This window comes from Schistocerca americana, chromosome 8 (genome assembly GCF_021461395.2).
Source record: "Schistocerca americana isolate TAMUIC-IGC-003095 chromosome 8, iqSchAmer2.1, whole genome shotgun sequence".
In the NCBI taxonomy this organism is placed as follows: domain Eukaryota; kingdom Metazoa; phylum Arthropoda; class Insecta; order Orthoptera; family Acrididae; genus Schistocerca; species Schistocerca americana.
This window is the reverse complement of record NC_060126.1, coordinates 359,817,376-359,843,299: the sequence shown is the minus strand read 5'-3', so window position 1 is coordinate 359,843,299 and position 25,924 is coordinate 359,817,376. Positions and strand designations below refer to the sequence as shown.

Here is a 25,924-nt window from a genome sequence, read left to right as displayed (position 1 = left end):
ATGGATGATTTTGCGGAGGAAGAGGTAAGTCAAAGAGTACCACTTCAGCCAGAGGAAATTCATCTACAGTGCATGTCAGAATTGTTCGTCGCATTCAGTTCTTGGCTCTAGACTTTCAACACATCTGCTACTTGTATTTAGATGATCACGATGTTCTGTTATGTACTGTCGCTGACAAAGTAGTAAACACAGTTTAACAGCCATATCCTCGACAGCATTATGAAGTCGAGAATGAGGCAATTATCATACGTGAACCCATACTACCAACTCTACTTAGCGAAATTGTCTGTGAAAGTAAAGTCATTTATCACTAACAGAAATAAATAAACGTATACGGCACGAGTTACGTGTCCTACAGTGTTACTTCATATCAGTTAATTATGCCAGTATAGAATGCATACAATTTCCATTATTTCTTTTTAAGTTTCATTTGCAGACAAAGTTGGCAGGCCCGCTTATTGTAAGATTTTTTTTTTTTAATTTTCTTTCTATACAACCCACATCGGCGAAACTCATCTGAGAAGGTCATTTCCGAAAGGTGTTATATCCATAAAATCTAACTGAACAGGTGAGACAAAAACGTTTTACAACCACAGTGGCATCAGAATATGATTTGTAGCTTTATTATTATATGCAGGCACAAATGGCTCTGAGTACTATGGGACGTAACTGCTGAGGTCATCAGTCCCCTATAACTCAGAACTGCTTAAACCTAACCAACCTAAGGACATCACACACATCCATGCCCGAGGCAGGATTCGAATCTGCGACCGTAGCGGTCGCGCGATTCCAGACTGAAGCGCCTAGAACCGCTGGGCCACTCCGGCCGGCCTGCAGGCACGTGTTGAAACACTTTACGCCAAGTATCTCCGTTATATGTTTATTTATTTAATTGTTATTGCATCAGTAAAAATGAATTTGGTACCTTTTAGCAGAAAACTGTGTTAAGACCGGTAACTGTTGTCCTGGTATCACATTATTTTACTACAAGCAGTTGATTGTTTGATTTGTAGTGTTTCGTACCGCAATTTATTCTTATTAACTTAACGGTTTAGAAATATTGTAAAGAAAATTAGTGTGCATATTTTTATTTCACAAAATATTTAACTCGGTATTTTCACTTTCACACAAACTGAACAATGAACTAAATGGCACTCCCTGTCACTCCCTGCAGGACTTTCATCACCATGCAGAACAGTATTAGACACTTACACTACAACAGAGTCTACAGATGACAAGGAGGTAATCTACGAACATCTACATCCATAAGGAGACTGACATCATCACATCCTTTACCAGTATGTTCGTTACTATGTAAATTTTTTAAAAAATATTCGTAATATGAACATAAAAATAAGAAAGCTTCAAAACAAAGAATAGCGTTAATTTGCTACCGGTTGTCTTCATTAATCACTTCATTATCACTAACATCACAGCAAGATTCTGTACTGCTATCTTATTTCAATGCTCTAGTACATGATCCCATGTCCCCAAGAGGTTCAATTACATCACTTTTTTTCGTAGAATGTGCTTGGCTTTTAGCATTAACTTTCCTAACCTTTGCCATAATGTGCTCATATTTTACTAATTTTTTTTTTTTAGAATTTTGTGGTCACAATGAGATGTTTCCACATAGAATGGTGTAGACCAACCAGACCTGTTTGTGCCTGCAAAGTAATCCTCTTCGCTCAATTTATCTTTATGCGTTTTGGAGATGGCATACAGACTTCGAATTGATCTTTCCAGTTGACCCAATTAAAATCGACACCTAGCACATGCAATTTCCCAGTATCTTTAAAAAAATATCTCCTATTCTGGCAAAAGGATACCACGTTTTTTCTTATCTTTCTTTCGACCAGCCCAAAATCCCGATTTGCATGCATGAAAGAATGACCTCTAAGGGGAAACGACCACATTACTTGCAGATTGAACTGATAGACAAGTACTGACAACATGAAAAGATTACAACAGTTTTTTTCGGTGCTGAACAGCAGTCACAAAACACTCTTACCCCCTCTATATGCTACACCTTGCAAAATGGGAAGAGTATTTTCAAGAAAAAGTTCCACAAATAACAACTTATTCCATTAGGTCTTCGACCCATCCCATTTTCTAGCTGTTTATAAAGTCTGTTGTATTCTCATTTATGGTGTTATCTTTTTCCACAATCATAATACTAAAAATGTAATACTACAGCTGCCTTGAGTAATGGGGCTGCCCAATGGTAGTCTTCGGCAGAGACTTATTTTGCATCAAATCAACATTTACAGTCAGTGAATTTTCAGGCAACTGATTGAGTTTCTGGAAAACTGCCTTTGCCCTGTCTTTACAAACCATTGTTGAATAACTGTCTCCCTCTTCTCTTCTGCAGATGCAGTGATGCAGCTGCTTCAAATTGTAGACTGTAGTTCAGACATTCGCTGCAAGTGTCCTGTTTCATGCTTCTAGGCATAGGTTGAATTTGGTAACAAATATCAGTAAAAATAACTTGTTGTAGCGATTAAATCTTTTCATTTGAAGTAAATTATTTAAAATTGGAAACAATTATAGGAACTCCTAGTACAGAAAAAGAAGTGTATGCTAATGAATATAAGAATATACCTTAATGTAAAATCCATTACAAATTTGTTTTTCAGCTTTCAACCAAAATATGTTATAGGAACAATAACCAAAATGATTTTGTGTTTTCCTAAACTTTAAATTTACAGTGTATCTAGTATAAGGGATATTAAATGACACATTACAGCAAATTTCCTCGTAATACAAAGTGTAGGTGCAGTAATGAGATAACACAGAAGTTCCATGTTATCCACAAACTAACATCCACATATCTGAAATATTCATGTCTACAAGAAGATATTTTCTCCCTGGTCCTCCTCCTTGGCCTTAATGCTTTTCTCTGCATTTGAATGATTGAATTTGGGAAAAAAATCTGACCTTAAAGTCTAATAATTTCAACAATGTAGACCCACCTTCCTTCTCTGGATCGATAACTCCACCAATGTTCAATACACTTAGAAATGTATCTCGACGTACGTTTATCACACCAGTCAGAGATTTTACTTTATATTTTACAGACACAGTCTTCTTGACACCTTTGCCACTTCTCTTGATTGGACCTGGGCCTCTCCAGTGAAATTATATCAATGTATGCCAGAATAAACTTCTTTTGTGAAACAGAATCTTTATTCTGATAGAAAGTGAGATGAAACTCTTGAATTTTAGTTGGTAATAAACGTACAGTACACTGAGGCACTGTCACTAATTTGAGGTGTAACACTAGCTTTTTTGCATGCTTATTTTATTTTGCGACATTTTTCTTCCACTTTTCCGATCTGCATTCCCTTTTCCTTGAATTTTCAGTTACTGTTGATTCATGACGTTCAGCTGATATGTCAGACTCCATAATCTAATTAACAACTCACAACAAACCAAAGAGAAACGCCATACATATCTTTACAACATACTATGTCATGTAAACAAATCTCGGCCATGTTGAGTGTGATGTCACTACCATGAGGAGTAATGACTGGCTGCTGGGATTTGGTACTTTTTGGAAACGAAATAAGAATGAATTTGGTACTCTTTGTCATGGATCACAATACTTCAGGGAAAATATACAATGGATGCAGTACGTTTTGGCATATATAAAAGTTCTTATTATATAATGCTGCCACCCGTTATCCCATTTTTCAATTTTTTGGATTTGATACCTTTTGGAACTGACCTTCTCATATAAAGACTTCCGGTAACACAAACTTGGTTCGCTGCCAGGCCACTTGGAGCGCTGCAAGTTTAGCAATTCATCATCTCGCTTTCTTATTAGCTGATTTTTAGTCTTTGATGTTTGTTTCGTTTCCTAGTTAGCAGAAGAGGGCTTCATCACACTGTATTTCTAATGACAACTTCTCGTTTGTATTGAACGCTTTGAATTGTAAGTAAAGTATGCTGCTCATATTCTAATTGACTTCTGCTCCCATCACTAATACCGGGTGGGATAAATGATTTAATATTCGCCTCTGTTTCATGTACAACTGAAGCTGGTTCTGTCACATGGTGTTCTGTGGACTGTTATGTATTTGTTACTGATTTCGAATTTCTGTGTGAACTGCGTGATTTAAATGCATTGTACGAGTATTGCTTTTATTCGGCTTTATTTTTGTTTGCATTCGTTTTCTGTACTTCCTCGCATTTAATAGAGAACCCTATGTTACCAGGTTTTAATAGTATTGTTAATCAACTTTCTACGTGTTGCCACGGAATGAGTGTGTAATTCTGCTTTGATTGGTGTTGCTTCTTGCCATTGAGTGATATGCATTTCCCAGTGGCGTGCAGAATATGGATGTAACTGTAGATTAGTTAGGTTTGTAGTCTTGGTGACTAGAGCAGTCTTCCTTGCAAATGCTAAAAATGCGACAGTAAACACACAAATGTTTTCAGGCAATATTAACGGGCACTATAAACAGTATGTTTCAACATACGTCAATGAAAATTTCGGTGGCCTCCATTAAAAGCGAAAAAACAACGCATAATACGAGCGACATACTTACAGTGCATTTAAATCAAGCAGTTCACACACGAATTCGTAAGCAGTAACAAGCAGTCATGAGTCCACAGAATATCATGTACGAAACCAGCTTCTGTTTAATGTGAAACATAAACAAATATGGAATCATTTACCCCACCCAATATTATGGACGAGAGAAAAATTAAGCTGAATACAAGCAACATGTTTACAGTGCAATTCAAAGAGTACAATACACGCAAGCAGTTCGTTATCAGGAACACAATTTCCTCTTTATAACAGCCACAAAGTAGAAATTGCAATATTTGGTTTTACAAATAATTGCACTTTACCACCACGCTACCAGACTTAACCATAAAGTGTAAATGAAACGCACCGTTTAGTACTCGTATTTATCAGTGCAAGCATACTGATATTTTCCAGTATTGGAAGTTCACTGCCAGGCCACTAGGAGCGCTGCTGTCGGTCCCTCTTTTCGCATCGTAACGGCATTTGTACTTCTGATATTTTGGTGTTCTTTTTTACAACTAATCCGTAAGGAGGCGCGGTGAGAATAAGAAAAATCTATACTGCATCTGCCTCACTAACAGGAAATTTATTATTTTTACAGCTGGAGAATGCTGCAACAAAAAATTTTAAAAAGTGGTTCTTGCTGTGTTGTACGTGATCAAGAAAAATTTTGTCAGCGATTTCATCGAGATGTAGAGTGTTTTTTCCTTTTTTACTCATATTTAAAAACAAAAACTTAGATTAATTCTGTTGTAGTTAGCTGCGTGGTTGCGTGCCTCACTAAGCTATCGTACTACCTGTGTATAAATGAGCGACTCAGAGAAAAATTAGTAATTACCAATGCAGTAACTACACATTTTATTTTGCCGGCAGTTTTACAACTTTTAAACAGAACCATGGCAGACTTTCATCACAGTGAAATACACCGTAGACACGTTATAAAAAAGTCATGACGCTGTGTCTAAATAATGTGCCGTTGAAATTCTGCTCCGCAAATTAAACACGAAAAATGATTACAGAGTAATATTACGTTTATTATTTTTGTTACATACATATTACTTTTATTTAATGTATTAACAAAACCCTTACAACAAAGCCTTCGTAGAAAGTACGATTACGAGGGTAATCCCAAAAGTAAGGTCTCCTACTTTTTTGTAAGTACGAAACTCTGGTTGTGTGGCAGTTGGTCACACTGTTATAAAGAGTTCTTCACGCGCTGTGTGTAAACATACGCATGCCGCGCTGAGACGCAAAGTCTTGGCTTGGCAGCCGTTGAGAATGGAGCTCCCGTTGGATGTTACCACCAAGTGCGAATTGTGCGCAATTATTCGGTTTTTGAACGCAAAGGGCACTGCGCCGATTGAAATCCATCGCCAATCGACGTTAAGTGTGTGGTGAGTCGTACAGGGATGTCAAAAATGTTCCTAAGTGGTGTAGAGAGTTTGCAGCTGGTCGTACCGAAATTCACGACGAACAAAGAAGCGGGAGACCGTAAATTTCTGAGGAGGCAGTGTTGAGAGTTGAGCAAAGCATGCGTGAAGATCGGCGGATCACCCTAGATGATCTCTGCACGTTGGTTCCTGATGTTTCCCGAAGCACCGCTCACAGAATTTTAACGGAAACATTGAACTACCGGAATGTGTGCGCAAGGTGGGTGCCATGCATGCTGACTGAGGACCACATGCGGCAACGAGTTGATGCTTCCCGCGCATTTCTTCGCCGTCTTGTACCGGAACAGGACAACTTTCTGGACTCAATTGTCACGGGTGACAAACCTGGACATACCACTTTACACCTGAGACCAAGCAACAATCACGCCAGTGGCGGCATCCTTCTCCGCCAAAGCCGCGGAAATTCAAACAAACACAGTCTGCCGGTAAAGTCATAACAAACGTTTTTTGGGATCGGAAAGGGGTATTGTTGGTCTACTTTATGCCCACTGGGACCACAAATTAACGCTGACAGGTACTGTGAGACTGAAAAAACTCAAACGGGCAATTCAGAACCGGAGAAGAGGAATGTTGAGCAAGGGCGTACATATTCTCCATGACAACGTTCGCCCACACATCGCTCGGCAAACCGTTGCTCTCCTGCAACAGTTTCACTGGAACACAATCACCCACCAACCATAGCGATAATTACAACCCCGTAACGCTAACAGGGCATATATGGCTCGAAAACGAGTCCCGCGCAGAATTATTCCAACACAGATTTTAGTGTGAACCATTCATGTACTCCCAGTCGTTCTATGTCCACAGAAATTTCTGTATTATAATTTTCTACAGAGGGTCCCCTGCACTCTTACGTGAAAATTTGCTCTTAATACCAGTCACAGCATTACTAAAATCTGAAACCAAAATAATAGCATTATAAAATCCGAAACTAAAATCTAATTCATTCATTAAAAACTTAAAATCACATTAATTTCGAACATAAAGATACGAAACAAACATTTACGTAACTTGCGAACATCGACGAATTGCTTAAGGCAACGATTCATTTCCTTATCTAGTGCAACCTAGGCTTGTGCAGTTCGCAAGTGATATGTTTAACCCTAATGTTCCCTTTCCTTTCTTGCGGCCTCTCACGGTACCATTACCACACGTATCTTCTCATCTCTTTCGTGATCATGATCATTGTCATAAAATAATCGTCACAATTATCACAATAGCTTCGACGCCGTTATTTTCATTTGTTTTTAACTGGCACATAAAATCATCTGACTACACAGTTTTAATTGAATCTCAACATATCTTGTTTTGTTTTGAAACATGTAATTGATATCTATGAACACTTTTACACCACCTCGATTTACATGCTTTATGCGAACATGTAACCTCTAAACACTGTTAACTGAAGAGCAGTCCTCCACCTCATGGGGAAACATAAAAAAGAGAAAAAGTTATAGATCGTAGACTTCTTACTGTAGTTAATAATTCCATTTAGCACTCTCTAATGCCTATCTGTAAATCAACTTCCTTAATTTTGGTTCACAGCTGATCCGAAGGCTGTAAGCTTTTGTGAAAAATTAATATTCATTTCGACATTACAACTGGTAACCTAATAATCAGCCTCATACATCATCTGTGTTGACTGCTTTCTGGAATCACTTGACAATAATCTCTAACGTCAAAACTGGCAACATGTGATGTGCTTACAAATTTTCATTTCTGACGACGTTTAGAGCTACGGTTTCAACCTTTAATAAAGTCAGTCATGAAGTTTAATTTCTCTTCCAATCTTTGTATACAGCAGACAAAGTTTTCCGATGAGCTGTATATCTTATAATCACACCGGGAACAGCAGCTCTAGATAACCCCCAAATTTTTCGATTCATGTCGCAAGTGTACCGGCAAAGCCAACACGGAGAATTTTCCGTCGCTGAAAGTCTGTTAAGTCCGACACGAGAGTAGATCAACACAATACTGCAATTATTTCAAGTGTACAATCGTATCATAGTACTTCCTGGGAAGCAATACTATGATTCGCAAACGAAAGAAAACATCGTTGTGTTACAACAAATTTGGAACAGAGGTCTTTATTCATATCATTTTTGCAAGTACCAAATATGCCGAGGTTGAATTGTTTTTAATGATAGCATTTGTATCAGTTCTCCTCAATTGCTCCATCAGTCTTTTCCACCTGAATCTTTATTTTTATTATCTTACCAAGCGTCTCTCGCGTAATCGTATAAGGCATCTTCGGTGGTCTATAAGGAAATAAGAGATAATTGTTGTTGTTCTTGTTGTTGTTGTGGTCTCCAGTCCGAAGACTCGTTTGATGCAGCTCTCCATGCTACTCCATCCTACGCATCTCTCTTTACCTTCATGTAGGTGCTGTAACCTACAACCTTCTGAATCTGCTTACTGTACTTATCTCTTGGTCTCCCTCAACGACTTTTGCTCCCCCACACTTGCTTCCAGTACTAAACTGGTGGTCTCCTTATGTCTCGGAATGTGTCCTACCAACCGATTCCCTTTTTTTAGTCAGGTTGTGCCACAAATTTCTTTTCTCACCCATTCTGTTCAGTGTCTCCTCATTAGTTATGTGACTTAGCCATCTAATCTTCAGCATTGTTCTGTAGCACCACATTAAAAGTTCTTCTATTTTCGTCTTGTCTGAACTGTTTATTGTTAATGTTTCACTTCATAAATGGCTACTCTCCATACAAATACTTTCATAAAAGACTTCCTAACACTTGAATCTACATTCGGCGTTAGCAAATTCCTCTCCTCCAGAAACGCAACATTTTATATCTTCTCTCCTCCGGCCATGAACAGTTATTTTGCTGGCCAAATAACAAAATTCATCTGCTACTTTAAGTGTCTCGCTTCCTGATCCAGTTCCTTGAGCGTCGCCTGATTTAATTCGACTACATTTATTGATGATCACTTCATATCCTCCTTTCAAGACACTGTCCATTCCGCTCAACTGTTCTTCCTACTTCTTTGCTGTCTCTGACAGAATTGCAATGCCATCCGCAAACCTCAATTTTTTAATTTCTTTTCCCTGGACATTAACTCATACCCCATAGTTTACTTTTGTTTCCTTTACTGCTTGCTCAATATACAGATCGAAAAACATGGGGGATAGCCTACAACCCAGTCTTACTCCGTTTTCAACCACTGCCTCCATTTCATGCCCCTCGACTCTTATAACTGCCATCTAGCTTCTGTACAAGTTGTAAGTAGCCTTTCGTTCCTTGTATTTTACCCCTGCTACCTTTACAATTTCAAAAATAGTTCTCCAGTAAACATTGTCAAAAGCTTTTTCTAAATCTACAAATGCTATAGGTTTGCCTTTCCTTAACCTATCTTCTAAGATAAGTCGTAATTGCATAAATTTTTACCTTTTACCTTTTAACATCACTGGTTCACAACCTGTCATTTGTTGTGTTTGGCTTTTTTCTGCTATCGAATGAAGATATTGGCAATTTGGTGTTTTAAATGTTTAAGCTTTAAATTTAATTGGTTTACAACCCGTAATTGGTTATGTTTGGACTTTCTGCTATTAGATACAGATTTTGTCAATTGTATGTAGTTCGACGTTTGTATTATGCCATTATTTATGTCATATTTCCTTGTCATGTGCAAGTAGCTTTGTTGCACTTATTTTGTTATTAGCCATGCTGCTTTTTATTAGTTGTTTGTTAATGCTAATATCTTTTATAATGGCTCGTCATTACCTATATTGATTTTGTATTTTTTCGGCATTCGAATGTGCTTGTACCTTAGTTCCTCTCCATGCCATGTTACACACCCCATTCATTGTGTTTCCCACGAATACGGTCCACGAAGCTGCTGCTCACTCCGCTTGCCGTAGCCGCTCGGGTCACACAGGCACGCTCGCTGTATCAGAGTTTGGTAAGTGTTGGCCTCGAATTTGGGCGTTTTCGCGTGGTTTATTATGTCACGTTACAAGCTGATTTGCGCTCTCTGCAGCACAGCGTCGTTGTTTAGTTTAACTTTGGTTTAGGGCGTGATTTCCACCTAATGTTCTATGGTGGCTTTATTGTTACAGACCGTATGCTTTCCCGGTGTCAATTTTGGGACGAGATGAATTTTCCCAGCCCATGATTTAAAGCAGGAGTTCTTCGCAGCTGCAGTTTGGGAAGTTATCTGACGGTCCACATATGGTAGACGCTTGCCTATTAGTTGTTAGGGCATGGACATGACGTCCTACTATGGCTAGGTAGGCTGTTGTTCAATCATTTTATTCGTTTTTTTCATTTTCTAAACGTCAATTTTTAATTTTTTAAATTTTCTTAATTGCTTAGTGAAGTAGGTTGCAACTGTTGTTTTACTTCAGATTTCAGATACATTTGATGATGGAGCTAAGATCCCGAAACAGTATTAGTGTAAAGCGACTTCTGTCGTGCAAGTCATCGGTTAATAAAGTATTTTACAACTTGTCTGTTTTTATTTGCCATGAACATACACTACTGGCCATTAAAATTGCTACACCAAGAAGAAATGCAGATGATATACGGGTATTCATTGGACAATTATATTATACTACAACTGACATGTGATTACATTTTCACGCAATTTGGGTGCATAGATCCTGAGAAATCAGTACCCAGAACAACCACCTCTGGCCGTAATAACGGCCTTGATACGCCTGGACATTGAGTCAAACAGCGCCTGGATAGCGTGTACAGGTACAGCTGCCCATGCAGCTTCAACACGGTACCACAGTTCATCAAGAGTAGTGACTGGCGTATTGTGAGAAGCCAGTTGCTCGGCCACCATTGACCAGACGTTTTCGATTGGTGAGAGATCTGGAGAATGTGCTGGCCAGGGCAGCAGTCGAACATTTTCTGTAGCCAGAAAGGCCCGTACAGGACCTGCAACATGCGGTGGTGCATTATCCTGCTGAAATGTAGGGTTTCGCAGGGATCGAATGAAGGGTAGAGCCACGGGTCGTTACACATCTGAAATGTAACGTCCACTGTTCAAAGTGCCGTCAATGCGAACAAGAGGTGACAGAGACGTGTAACCAATGGCACCCCATACCATCACGCCGGGTGATACGCCAGTATGGCGATGACGAATACACGCTTCCAATGTGCCCCATACCATCACGCCGGGTGATATGCCAGTATGGCGATGACGAATACACGCTTCCAATGTGCCCCATACCATCACGCCGGGTGATACGCCAGTATGGCGATGACGAATACACGCTTCCAATGTGCGTTCACCGCGATGTCGCCAAACACGGATGCGACCATGATGGTGCTGTAAACAGAACCTGTATTCATCCCAAAAAAATGACGTTTTGCCATTCATGCTCCCAGGTTCGTCGCTGAGTACACCATCACACGCTCTCCTGTCTGTGATGCAGCGTCGAGAGTAACGGCAGCCATGGTCTCCGAGCTGATATTCCACGCTGCTGCAAACGTCGTCGAACTGTTCGTGCAGATGGTTGTTGTCTTGCAAACGTCCCCATCTGTTGACTCAGGGATCGAGACATGGCTGCACGATCCGTTACAGCCATACGGATAAGATGCCTGTCATCTCGACTGCTAGTGATACGAGGCCGTTCGGATCCAGCACGAGGTTCCGTATTACTCTCCTGAACCCACCGGATCCATATTCTGCCAACAGTCATTGGATCTCGACCAACGCGAGCAGCAATGTCGCGATAGGATGAACCGCAATCGCGATAGGCTACAATCCGACCTTTATCAAAGTCGGAAACGTGATGGTACGCATTTCTCCTCCTTATACGAGGCATCACAACAACGTTTCACCAGGCAACGCCGGTCAGCTGCTGTTTGTGTATGACAAATCGGTTGGAAACTTTCCTCATGTCAGCACGTAGTAGGTGTCGCGTACTTTTATGTCTCCTACTGTCTTTGTATGTCGTTTTCTCTTGTGGTAGCATTGAACACAATATAACTGCAGTTACAGTCTTGCATTTCTCGACACTTGGTCTCGCTTGGCGTGCGCTGTTCTTGACCTTGCTGCTGGGTTAATTAAGGGATGATTGGAACCTGTGAAAACAAAGTTTTGAGAAAGCTGCTTCGACACGTTAGGTACGCAGGTACAGACGTGTCCTAAGGGAGAAAATTACTAATTTCTTAACGAAATGGATTAATGACCTACAAAAAATACGGAAAAATATCTACTTACCTACATATCATCACTAGCTATTTTAGTATTTCTCTTGCACCCACGGATCTCACATAACTTCAATAATAAATATTAGACAGTTATTAATAAATTCAAACGTCTATTATTTCTGGCCTCAAGGGCTTCCTGTGCTTGTATGACCTCAATCACGCTTTATTCATTACATTGCAGCACCCTTAGACAGTCTAGCATCACAAACTATAGACGGTGGGGTGTAAGGGTGGGTGGGTGGTTTCCCGGTAAACTAGCAACGTCTAAACCCGTAGGACTGATTGTAAAGATGACGAAAGTGTTCAGCAATAACAGCTGAAATTACGGAAGGCCATTCGCTTACATGTTGTCACCCGCCATTTCAGCACGATTATCTTCGTCCAGGAATTTTCTGCACCTTCAACTGCACGCCTCTACTATTGCAGACAGAGTTCGTGGTGGAGGAGGTGACGACGCTGGTGAAGGAGTGCGTCGAGAAGATAGTTGGCCGCGAGACGTTCCAGCGGCAGAAGTGCGAGCTGTATGTGCACCGCATCGCTGAGGCGTGCATCTCTGCGCTCGCCCGCCTCAACAAGCCCTTCAAGTACATAGGTACGTCATTCCGCATCACTCGTGAACAGCTGTCGCGGAATCACGACGGCTATGATGGACAGGGCTGGTATAGTGGCCACTTCCTTTTATTGTTTTGGAAGCTGCCGTAACGTAGTAGCCGCGCGGAGTGGCCATGTCACAGATTGCGCGGCCGCTCCCGCCGGAGGTTCGAGTCCGCCCTCGGGCAAGGGTGTGTGTGTTGTTCGCAGCTTGTTAGTTTAAAAAGGTTCAAATGGCTCTGTGCACTATGGGACTAAACATCTGAGGTCATCAGTCCCCTAGAACTTAGAACTACTTAAACCTAACTAATCTAAGGACATCACACACATCCATGCCCGAGGCAGGATTCGAACCTGCGACCGTAGCGGTCGCGAGGTTCCAGACTGAAGCGCCTAGAACCGCTCGGCCACATCGGCCGGGTATTTTAAGTAGTGTGTAAGTCTAGGGAACGATGACCTCAGCAGTTTAGTCCCTTAGAAATTCACATGCATTTGAACATTTGTAACCCTAGTAACAACACTTAAAACACGATATACAGCCGCAGCACTCCCTTCTCTGAAAATTATTGCGACGTGACAGATGGAACGATACTAGCGACTCTAGAGCCGAGAAAGCCAGCTGTAAGGTTAATGTTTTTCTTATATAATTTTCTACTTCATTAACGAAATAGCTATTACATTTTGCGTTTCAGTCATAAGTACATGATCAAGATAAATGACTGATAGTCAAATAAATGTAAAAGCAGCCAGCTCTGATTCAGTAACACAAGCTACAACTTATTCGTGAAGAAATACTTTCTGGAATGCGTGTAATAGCACCTTACTTCGCAGAAAGCAAGAGAATATAAGTACATATTTCACGCATGAGAAGCATACACTGATGGGATAAAACTCATACCATGTATCCTAATACCGTATCGGACCTCCTTTTGCCGGCGTACTGCAGCAACTTGTTGGAAGTAACCTGCGGAAATATTGAGCCATACAACCTCTATAGCCGATCATAATTGCGAATGTGTTGCCGGCGCAGGATTTTGCGCGAACTGACCTCCAAATATGCCCCATAAATGTTAGATGGGTCGCGCGGAGTGCCCGCGTGGTTAGAGGCGGCATGTCACGAATTGCGCGGCCCCTCCCGCCGGAGGTTCGAGACCTCTCTCGGGCATAGGTGTGTGTGTGTGTTGCCTTTAGCGTAAGTTAGTTTAAGTAGTGTATAAGTCTAGTGGTCGATGACGTCCTTAGCAGTTTGGTCCCTTAGGAATTCACACACATTTGAACATTTCTTGTTCAATGGGATTCATGTCGGGCGATCTGGGTGCACAAATCATTCACTCAAATTGTTCCGAATTTTCTTCAAACCAATCGCGAATAATTGTGTCACGGTGAAATGGCGTACTGTCATCCACAAAAATTCCATCGTTGCTTGGGAATATGAAGTCCATGAATGGCTGCAGATGACCTCCACATAATCGAACACAACCATTCCCAGTCAATGATCGGTTCAGCCAGACCAGAGAACCTAGTCCATTCCATGTAAACACAACCCATACCATTATGGAGCGTGCCTACTTGACAAATTAGGTCCATGGCTCCGTGGGGTCTGCACCACACTCGGACACTACCATCAGCCCTTACCGCCGATATCGGGACTCGTCTGACCAGGCGACCGTTTTACGGTTGTCTAGGGCCCAACAGATATGGTCACGAGCCAAGGCCAGGCGCTGCAGGCGATGTCGTGCTGTTAGAAAGGCACTAACGCTGGTCGTCAGTGCCCTTGATATGGTATTCTCAGCACAATCTTGACACTGTGGATCTCAAAATATTGAATTTCCTAAAGATTTCAGGACTGGAGTGTTCCGTGCGTGTAGCTCCAACTACCAGTTCGCGTTCCAAGTCCGTCAATTTCCGTCGTGAGGCCATAATCTCGCTGGTAACCTTTCCACTTGAATCACCTGACTACAAATGGCAGCTCCGCCAATGCACTGCCCTTTTATATCTTGTGTACGCTATACTACCGCCATCTGTATATGTGTATACCGCTATCCCGTGACTTTTGTCACTTCAGTGAATGAACTGTACAAGGCAGTGCACTATTTCATGTTACATCCTCATCAATCAGCGTTAAAGCCGTGAACGGATGCATACCATACAGAGCCTACTGCACAGTGGATCACAGATTTCAGTGCTTCCAGCTGTGCAGACGGTTCTATTCGGTGTGTATCCGTTCTCAGCGTTAACGCCCATTGCTAATGTAACAAGAAAAATGACACTTTGTAGCGCAGTTTAATATATTGATAATGTAGTTTATATTACGATGTGACAACAGCGACTAATTCATGGTTTTATTACCTGATGTCAGTGATTTTATATTCGCCTGATATGATACTGTAAATGCTTTTAAGACCTGATGATATTCAATCGGCCGGAACTGAATGTTTAAATAAAGATCTTATTAGCAGCTCAAGACGGCAAAATGATATTTTTTTTCAAATACCTGCACGCTGTGGGGTACCAACTCTTGAAAATATACTGATTTCGATGAGCTTACTGACTTTATATAAGACCAAAACTTCTTAGGGTTTCGAGTCATATGTGCTAGCCTCTCAATGTCTTGTATTTAGAGAAAAATATAAAGGTATAATCTTAAGTCAGAGTCAGAAATCACGAAACGGTAGAGCCATGCTACTGGCCTCTGACCACTTACTCCACTATCAGTCGAAATTATTCTTTCATTTAATGACCCTATTATCAGACATAGAAGAACAAGTAAGCAAGGATGCCGAACGTGCAATACCCAAAACAAGATTTAAATTCATGAGGGTGCTAGGTGCATCTTAACCATCAAAAACATGGCAAATAAATGTGAGAGAAACGATATCTTATGAGAGTAATGATAGGTATCCTTCTTGCATGCTTCTGTATTTCAGGATGAAAGAACTCTGCTATTACCAACAGAAGGGAGCGACCCTACTTCGCGGACAGAACTTTGCTATCACCAACGGAAGAGAGAAATCCCACTTGGTGGAAAGGAGATGAATGAAGCAACTCGGAATACTGTCTCTGGTCCAGTCCTTCCGTAAACCCATTGATGAAACATGAGTCACACGTCAGAGCGAGCGAGAGGCACTGCAGCCAGACTCCAGCTGTCCAGCTCACAAAGCCCGATCAGCAAGAGATGTCGAATCAAAGAGCGCTCACTTGGTTACATTGAAACCGCAGGTGTCCTATGACAAGCAGCTACTAGCCCTCTTGGCCGCTTAGTAACACAAATTTTTGCCGTAGGCTCCTTTTACACTCAATACAGCCGCGCGGGATTAGCCGAGCGGTCCAGGCGCTGCAATCATAGACTGCGCGGCTGGTCCCGGCTGAGGTTCAAGCCCTCCCTCGGGCATGGGTGTATGTGTCTGTCCTTAGTTTAATTTAGGTTAAGTAGTGTGTAAGCTTAGGGACTGATGACCTTAGCAGTTAAGTCCCGTAAGATTCCACACCCATTTTTGAACACTCAATACATCAACTATTCTGCATGACACAAGACCTTGGTAGGTTTCAGGAGGCATATGGCGTTAAATGAGCACGGAAAAGACGTGTAATGACAATCTGTAACGTCCAAAACAACAGCTTCTACGTCTACTGCCGTGTAAATATAATGCAGTCCTTTATGGAGGGACTTAGCACAGTCCTGTGATCCAAGACAGTAATTTCTACATTTACTGTCACATAAATATAATGCAACGGGCTTCTAGCGAGATGCTAAGATGGAAGGCAAATGTCAAAATAATTCAAAGGCGTGCAGACGTTCTTGTTTCCAAGTTATTACTGAGAAAGTTTGCAGAATTAACATTTGCAACAGACTGCAGAACAATATACTGCCACGAATGCACGTCTCGTATGAAGACTCCGAAGACATGAGAGGGTAAGAAAGCTCGTACAGAAGCAGATTTCTGCTCTCTAGTCACTCCATTTGTGAGTAGAACAGAACCGAAATCAGCGAATGTTTTACTGAAATTAAGGAATTTTGCGTCAAGCCTGTTAGTGAACATGTACATCAAAGAACCAAGTGTAAGCATTCACTCAATTTTAAACTCAGGAAACGACACATGACACCAATCATAGAACATCTATATCTAAGGGTTCCTGCTTCACTATTTTATATTTAACGTTTAAGATATGACATCAGATGTTTCCACAGGATTTCTAAATGATGTCCAACGAATGTCCAGGTGTGGTTCCTTCAACAAGGCCGCTTGTGTGGGAAGACTTTCACAGGCCAGATGTGCGGCGTAATGACCATGCTTGGGGCTTGAGGGAAGCAGGCCGTGGTGGCCGAGCGGTTCTAGGCGCTTCAGTCCGGAACCGCGCTGCTCCTACGGTCGCAGGTTCGAATCCTGCCTCGGGCATGGGTGTGTGTGATATCCTTAGGTTAGTTAGGTTTAAGTAGTTCTAAGTTCTAGGGGACTGATGACCTCAGATGTTAAGTCCCATATTACTTAGAGCCATTCGAATTTGAGGGAAATTCTACAAATCGGGTAGATTGAGAATATTGAAATATGTGCGACTGGAAATCTACAAGTCTGCTAGCTTGAGAATATTGTAATATGTGCGACTATAATTAGACTTTCAAATACTTTTCACAGTTGTCGAACTTAGAGTTTTTCATTGTCATGGGGATTGCGAGGTCAGAACACCACAGTATCTAGAAAGTTGTGTGATGTCAACAGGCAAAGTCTCGCCCCATGTAGGTGATGCAGGCGATAATGCTTTATGGGAATACCATCTTATGTAACATGGAGGACCTTCATACAGTTTCTGATCTAACAGAGGCATTTTGTTAAATTTCACTTCAAGAGGGGGACATTTGTTACAATTTCACCGAGACATGGGGTATTTTGTCACAATTTTTGCTGTAGTATGGACACTTAGCAACAATTTCACTGTAACATGGGGCAATAGGTGGCATTTCTCTGTAACCTGGGATATTTTCTTATAACTTCGCTGTAAAAGTGGGCAATTTGATACAATTTATCTCTAAATGGGGTACTTTCTTACATTTTTTCCTGAAACATGAAGTAATGTTCCAATTTTTGCTGTAACATGGACAGTTTGTTACAATTTCACTGTAACATGGGCAATTTGGTAGAATTTCTCTGCAATTGGGGCATTTTGTAACAATTTTACCTTAATATAGGGCATATACTTACAAATTCACCGTAGATGTATGGTGTGAAATGTTATGTAGTCTCTCCTGTTCAACATAAATTGTTCAGTTTCCTGCCACATCTCGCTCCATATAAAATAAATAGTGTCCGCACTTCATCCAAAATATTTTAGAGAAGCGTTCATGGAATCACACTCCTCACAACCTTAAATAAATATAAGTTCAACTACTGTCGAAAATATTTCGCTACAGTTGACCACAAACTAGCAGAATTTTCCCAAGCCGGCAAATGTAGTTAATTAATTGCTCATCTCCTAACACTTTCAATACGCACTGGCGGGAGAATTCCTACACAAACGCCCTTGTTGAAGGAACCATAACAGCACCTGTCGGAAATTGTTTAGAAATTGTATACAAATCTATAAGCTATCAAACAGAAGGCCCACTACCCCGCAATCGATTAAGGTAATGAAAATCTTTTGCATTCATATTCACACTGATAACAGTTGGCATTGAATATTCTCTGTGTAAAACTACACAATGCCATACCAATCACACAAGAAAACACCATAAAATTCTATGTATGTATGTACAATTCCCAGTGACATTAATGTGACCACCACCTATGTCAATGTCCAATAACCATTCACAGAACAGTGTAGCAGGTGGCAGCACTGACAGTGGAGGGTATACAGGGTGCTTCAGAAGTGGTGGTCAATAAATCACACATGGAAAGTATAGGCAAAAAGTACCTAAAAAGCTTCAATAAACATGGGTCCACAAATCAAACTTTCTCGAGATATGACACATTATCTGTTGCGTTCATCAGTGTCTATGAACACTTGGAATCTCTAAACAATAAAGAATGTGTTCGATACGTAATCCATGCGTCTGAATGCAGCATTGAATTCGTCTCTAAAATGAGTTGCGGATCCTCTCAGGCAGTCCTGGGGAATTCTATAAATGCTGGAAGGCTGCTTCAGTCCGCAAGCGTAATTCAAGAGAGTTGACCTCGGTAGCGTAGACCAGGCTTTTGACGTGGCCCCACACACAGATATCCATGGGATTTAAAGCCAGAGACCTTGGAGACCATGGCACAGGTCCTCATCTACCTATCCATGTTTGACCGTATGTCTAAGTTAGAAGTCGGTGAACTCATAAATGAAAATGTGTTGGAGCCCCGTCATGCATGAACCACATATACCACATATTCAAGTGTTGGTACAGTGGGGGCTCAGTGGGACATCATCATGTACACCTGGAAGTACAGTCCGCAGAAACCGTATGTACTGCTGCACAGTCATTCTCTGTGGCAGGAAGTGTGGTCCAGTTACGCTGTCTCCAAACAGTCCTGCCCAGACATTCAACGAATAAAGCTGCTGACGTCGTGACCCGTGTGTTGTATTAGGACTGACATCGGCCAAAATTTACCAGGAAGTCCTCTTCAATTGACACTACATCCCAGGACAGGATTTCGTCTGCTCGATAATTTTCCGCCATTTCTCTCTGGACTTCGCTGTAGACCTCCAGTTATGGCAACCAACTCTGGCAGCGTCTTCTCCAACCTCATCACTCCATCTCAGCCTAAGTCGTCCTCTTGCTCTTCTCCCTCCAGGTTCACTGCAGCAGGCCTTCCTTGCAGGATCTGTCTCATTGAGTCATATTACATGTCCAGCCCATCTCAATCTACACAGCTTTATGAACTTGACCATATCATCCCTCTCATAGCAGTCATAATCCTCGTCATTCCTTCGCCTTCTCCAACTCCCATTTTCATACACAAGTTCAAATATTCTCCTCAATATACTTCTATCATGTGAATTAACAGAAGTTCTCTCCAGGAGGTAAGGGTGTATTGTTGATGGCTTGCAGTCCTGGAAATAATATAGATTGGATTCAGGATTTCCTAGAAGAAAGAACACAACATGTCATTCTCAACGGTTCAAAATCTGCAGATGTAGAGGTAATTTCGGGAGTACCGCAGGGAAGCGTGATAGGACCTTTATTGTTTACAATATACATAAATGACTTAGTTGACAACATCGGTAGCTCCGTGAGGCTATTTGCAGATGACACGGTTGTCTACAAGAAAGCAGCAACATCAGAAGACTCGTACGTACTCCAGGAGGACCTGCAGAGGATTAATGCATGGTGCGACAGCTGGCAGCTTTCCCTAAACGTAGATAAATGTAATATAATGCGCATACATAGGGGCAGAAATCCATTCCAGTACGATTATGCCATAGGTGGTAAATCATTGGAAGCGGTAACGACCGTAAAATACTTAGGAGTTACTATCCGGAGCGATCTGAAGTGGAATGATCACATAAAACAAATAGTGGGAAAAGCAGGCGCCAGGTTGAGATTCATAGGAAGAATTCTAAGAAAATGTGACTCATCGACGAAAGAAGTAGCTTACAAAACGCTTGTTCCTCCGATTCTTGAGTATTGCTCATCAGTATGGGACCCTTACCAGGTTGGATTAATAGAAGAGATAGACATGATCCAGCGAAAAGCAGCGCGATTCGCCATGGGGACATTTAGTCAGCGCGAGAGCGTTACGGAGATGCTGAACAAGCTCCAGTGGCGGACACTTCAAGAAAGGCGTTACGCAATACGGAGAGGTTTATTATCGAAATTACGAGAGAGCACATTCCGGGAAGAGATGGGCAACATATTACTACCGCCCACATATATCTCGCGTAATGATCACAACGAAAAGATCCGAGAAATTAGAGCAAATACGGAGACTTACAAGCAGTCGTTCTTCCCACGCACAATTCGTGAATGGAACAGGGAAGGGGGGATCAGATAGTGGTACAATAAGTACCCTCCGCCACACACCGTAAGGTGGCTCGCGGAGTATAGATGTAGATGTAGATGTAGATAGAATTCTTGCCGATGTAAAATCCGCCACATATTGTTACGATTCAGGACAAGTGGCAATCCTCCTTGTTGAAGTACTCGGATGTTCGTGTACAATGCGTAACACCCTCTCCTCGACATCGGGTGTTATGGATCCGGGTGTGCGAAACTACAGGTTTCTCTAAGGGTCTGAGGTAACCGGCTAAATGTACGCCTGTCGGACTACCTCAACGACACTGCCATTCCCTTTGCCATACATGAAGTACATGTCAGCGTACTCTTCATTTGTGTAACCTCTGTCCTTGGTGCCTTCGTGTTTGTAACTGATTATGAGGCTGGCACGACACAGTGAACGGAGGGGAAAAGGGAAGTAGTTGCGCATGGACAAACAAATGGTTCAAATGACTCTCAGCACTATGGGACTTAACATCTGAGACCATCAGTCCCCTAGACTTAAGAACTACTTAAACCTAACTAACCTAAGGACAGCACACACATTCATGCCCTAGGCAGGATTCGAATCTGCGAGCGTAGCAGCAGCGCGGTTCCGGACTGAAGCGCCCAGAACCGCTCGGTCACAACGGCCGGCGATGCATAAACAAATAGACAGTCGATCCCAAACCTTGAGATACCAACGTAAATACCGCGGCATCCAGGGGCGTTTACAGTTGGTTACCAACTCGAATTAATGCGATGCCTCGGCAACGGTTGATTTGCAAACCCATGTTTATTGGAGCTTTTTATTTACTTTTGGTCTATATTTTTCCATGTATGAATTATTGACCATCACCTCTGATATACCCTGTGTAAAACATGTCGAGGGGATACAGAAAACCAGTGCAGTCATTGTAGTAATGAGACAACGGAGCAATTTATCCGACACCCAAAAGGCCACGATCATTGGCTTTCGAGCCAACAGACGTAGCATTCCTGAAACGAGACATTTACAAATTTAGCAAGCCTTTTAGTACGATCGATAGAACTGCCAATGCTAGAGAAACAAAAAAGCTCTTTAACACTATCAAAACATTAAAATCAAACGTAGGTTAGTAGACTCAAAGCATCAAAGCATAAGTGAGAGATTGTAAATTGGGTATGTGAGAGTGAATGTCCAGCCATTCCGTTGATTTTCCTTCGGTGTAAACAGTAGAAAGTGAAAATCGTGTGGAGATTTTGTACGATTCCCTTAAGATTCCCCTTCTACAGAAGCCCATAAGAACTGTACAACACAGAGGCTATATCATCCGTTCTCTGCTATAGATGCCACAACATCTTTTCTTTGCTATCTGGGGATAACAGGCATTCCAAGATGCAAGCTGAAGACTAGCTATTATCAGTCCGAAAAACATCAGCTGGTATCAGCAATTCTGAAAAGGGCGATTGGCGTCATTTAAATCCGTGTCGAAAACGTTCGAAACGCTTTCAGATAATTTAAACTGAGTAATAAATTATTGAATAATGTATTTTACCATGAGGGAGGGTCGAATGAAAACATTAAGTATTTTTTACTGAACAAAAGTGGAACACAAGTGTATCATTTGACACAGTCTCCCTATCGTTCAACACAATTCCTCCAGCACGTTGAAAGTGCACGGATTCCTCTAAGAAAAATTATTTTGGCCGTTTGCACAGCCACTCGTGCACCGCTTGCTGTACCTCTTGATTCTTCCTCCCATCGTCTCCCTGAGTGGCCCAAACATGTGATAATCACTCGGTGTGAGGTCTGGTGAAATGGTAGATGTGGCAGAATATCAAGGTGCAAGTCATCGATGGTTGCAAGGTTGCACGGGCAGTATGAGGCCGTTCACTGTCATATTGTAAAATGACACCTGTAGTCAGGAGTCCACGTCGCTTTGATCTTACTGCAAGCCGAAGAATATCGGAATATGACACACTGGTGATGATGTTTCTCCTAGTCATGTATTGTTCCAAGACAACGCCTCGTTCATCCCAAAAGAGAGGCAGCAAAAACCTTCCCTGCAGATGGCTGTGTCTGGAACTTCTTGAGGTTTGGTGATGAGGAGTGGCACCATTCCTTACTTGCTCTCTTTGTTTCAAGTTGGTGGTACTGTACCCAGGTTTCGTCTGCTGTGACGATTCTAGTGAGAAAGCCATCACCTTTTGGCTCAAAGGTCGCAAAAGTTCTTCACAGATATCAACGCATCGCTCTTTCACTTCTGGAGAGCGCTGCCAAGGCACCTTGCAGGTACTTCAGAAAACTTAAGCACTTCATGAATGATGTGATGTGCTGAGTCATAACTAATGTTCAGATCTGCGGCTATTTCATCCAATGTCACACAGCGATTTTCCATCATAATGGCTTTAACTGCTGCAGTAGACGCTGGTGTTACAATGCGATGTGTCTCACCTGGGTGCTGAGCGCCTGTCACGGAAGTCAAGCGATTTCCGAACTTCCTACTCCACTCCTTCATTTGCTTTAGTGATAGACATGCATCCTCATATTGGAGAATCATTTGCCGCCGAATTTCAACATGTTTCGTACTTTCACTGCTCCGAAAACATATGAGGGAATGCTGTTCTTCCTTGGTCCATGGAGCAAGTGGGGCAGCCATTTTGAGTTAGTGTTGTTAGCGCGTTTCACTTGTCTGTATTATGCTACCATCTGCGGGGCATTCCTTACATCATTGGTAACAGTACTGCCGACTTACAGAACAATGGAGCAAAATGCCAACTTTTAATTACGGTTTTAAGGGTTTCATTTGGGTCCCTCATATTGAGTTGGTACAGAAGTTCTAGCGTTTTTCCGTAAGTTAAATAAACACGATAGATACACATAACACAGACTTTAGGCATCAATAATATACTCTCCTTCACTATCGAAAACAGTGTGCCAACGCTGAGGTCACTTTTAGATCCCACGACTGTCGAAATCACGTTGTTTTGATGCGGAGGACTCTTCGAGTCGTGTCGCGTTTTCATCTAGAAAGTAAGTTCCTTGAGGGTTGTTCGATAGAAAGCGGAAAAGGTGAAAATCTGAGGTGGATGTCATCGTGGAGTAGCACCACGCAGTCTTCCTGGTCGTTTGTTCTTGGATTGTGTCTGCAAGACATCACAGTTGTTGACAATGAATGTCGGCAATGATGGTTGTACCTCGGGGAAGCAGTACGTAGTACACCACACCGTCGTCGTTCCACCAGATGCATAAAATTATCTTTTGTGGATGCGCGCAGGTCTTTGTATGGCGAGTTGCTGCTTTGTTTGAGCTCAGCCATTCCTTTCTTTTCCTTATATTGGCATAAAGACACCATTTCTCGTCGCCAGTAACGATACAGTATAGGAATGGCCGGTGTTGCTTACAAGCTAATTGGTGACGAGCAAGCAGAGATGCACATACGGCCACCCGCTGATTTTTGTGATTTTGGATCAGAGCATGCGGTACCCATATACCCGATTTTTGAACCTTCCCCATTGCATGCACAAGTCGCACGATGGTGGAATGATCACAGTTCATCACATTTGCCAGTTCTCGAGTACACTGAGTTGAATCATTGTGGATTAATGCCTTTAAACGATCTTCATCGAACCTCGAAGGTCTTTCTAAATACGGACAGTCATTAATGTGAAAAAGATCCCCCTTAAAACGAGAAAACCATTTTTTGGCGTACTCTGCCCACTGGCATTATCCCCATACGCGGCGAAAATGCTTCTGGCTGCCTCTACTGCTGTCACCCCTCTATTGAACTCAAGTCCGCCTCCGTAGCGTAGCGGTAGCATTACCGGCTCCCACGCAGGGGGCCCGGGTGTGATTCCCGGCATGGGACTGTGTGTTGTGTGTCCTTCATCATCATTTTCCCCATCATCACTGACTCGCAAGTCGCCGATGTGGCATCACCTAAGGCCATACGATCATTTCCATTTCCACTGACCTCAAACAGAAGAATATCTCGGAAATGTTCCGATTTCTCCACTTGGCACTTCATATATATATATATATATATATATATATATATATATATATATATATATATATATAAGGTTCATTGACCATCTTCTTCTGTGCGGATGCACAAACAGTGCCCGAACACTTACGGAAATCGGCAAAAAGCAGCGGGTAATGAATATAATGGGCAGGGGCACTATGAATACAGTGCGGGACAGTAAGCTGGGAATGTGGGTCACACGGGAGGCATGCCAGAGAGAAGTCCCTGCAGTCGCACTATCCTCTGTGTCCTCGGTGGCTCAGTTGGATAGAGCGTCTGCCATGTAAGCAGGAGATCTCGGGTTCGAGTCCCGTTCGGGGCACACGTTTTCAAGTGTCCCCATTGACTTATATCAACGCCTGTATGCAGCTAGGGGTATTCATTGTAACTACATTTTCTATCTGAACTCAAACAGCAACAGTGAACTACAAATAAATAATGACAGTCGATAAATAGATCCATAGGGACCGGACAACCGACAAAACCGCTGAGAACGTATGCACCAATCTATTATATACACTGGGCGGCTCCACATCAGAGCCTTTAACTACGAGCGGCGTGTGCACTGTCTTCTCGTCTTACGGCTAACGTTGCTGCCCCTAGATCGCGGGTTCCCGAGTTTGACTTTCTTCATTCGGGGACTGGGTGTTTGTGTAGTCCTTATTATTTCGTCTCATCTTCATTACAAAGATGCGCTTGTCTTAATATATTTTCCAGCTAGCATTCCACAGTTCCTCCGTGGCGCAAGTTTTGCTACCTTTCTTGTGTTATTTGTGACACAGTGTATTGTTACTTTTGCAGTTTATGGACTCACAGGTTGTTGTACAACGCCCTGCTCTTGTCGGCAGTGACGGTGGAAGTGGCGCAGAATGACGGATGTGGCCGCCATGGAGCGTTCGCCAACTTATGGGACGCTGGCCGCGACAAGTGCTGCAACGTCATCTGGAAGAATGACGTCGTTCTATGCATCGTCACTGTTATTGGCCTTCACATATGATGCGCCTGCCTCAGAATAAACACATCACATAGAGCTTCACGTCTTGCATTTCTCTCGTCTAACGGCACAAGCAAGGAAAATGCATCTGTACACAGAATTGGACATCATTTTAGTCTCACAGCAGTACAAAACCACACGGCGCGTCGACAAATTTTTATGACTATAATGATAAAAAAAAGAAAAAATACGACCCAAATATCTTCACTCTTTTTCA

The 25,924-nt window shown here is 42.1% G+C and overlaps 1 protein-coding gene and 1 non-coding gene across 2 annotated transcripts; both read left to right on the top strand.

Annotated features, from left to right (window-relative positions):
- LOC124545851 (dynein light chain Tctex-type 1-like) lies at window positions 1-25,710 on the top strand. Its single transcript, XM_047124809.1, has 3 exons — window positions 1-24; window positions 12,588-12,820; window positions 25,515-25,710. Exons 1-3 carry the CDS (start codon window positions 1-3, stop codon window positions 25,708-25,710), a joined length of 453 nt encoding a protein of 150 aa, XP_046980765.1.
- Trnat-ugu lies at window positions 24,962-25,035 on the top strand. The gene has a single exon. It is a non-coding gene; the product is annotated as a tRNA-Thr (tRNA).
- Window positions 25,711-25,924: the final 214 nt, after the last annotated feature.

Excerpts from the sequence above, each read along its gene's own strand:
- LOC124545851 (XM_047124809.1), top strand. The coding sequence starts at position 1 with ATGGATGATTTTGCGGAGGAAGAG. Across the intron at positions 25-12,587 it reads ATGATTTTGCGGAGGAAGAG|ACAGAGTTCGTGGTGGAGGA; the intron begins GTAAGTCAAAGA and ends CTACTATTGCAG. Across the intron at positions 12,821-25,514 it reads GGCTATGATGGACAGGGCTG|TTTATGGACTCACAGGTTGT; the intron begins GTATAGTGGCCA and ends TTACTTTTGCAG.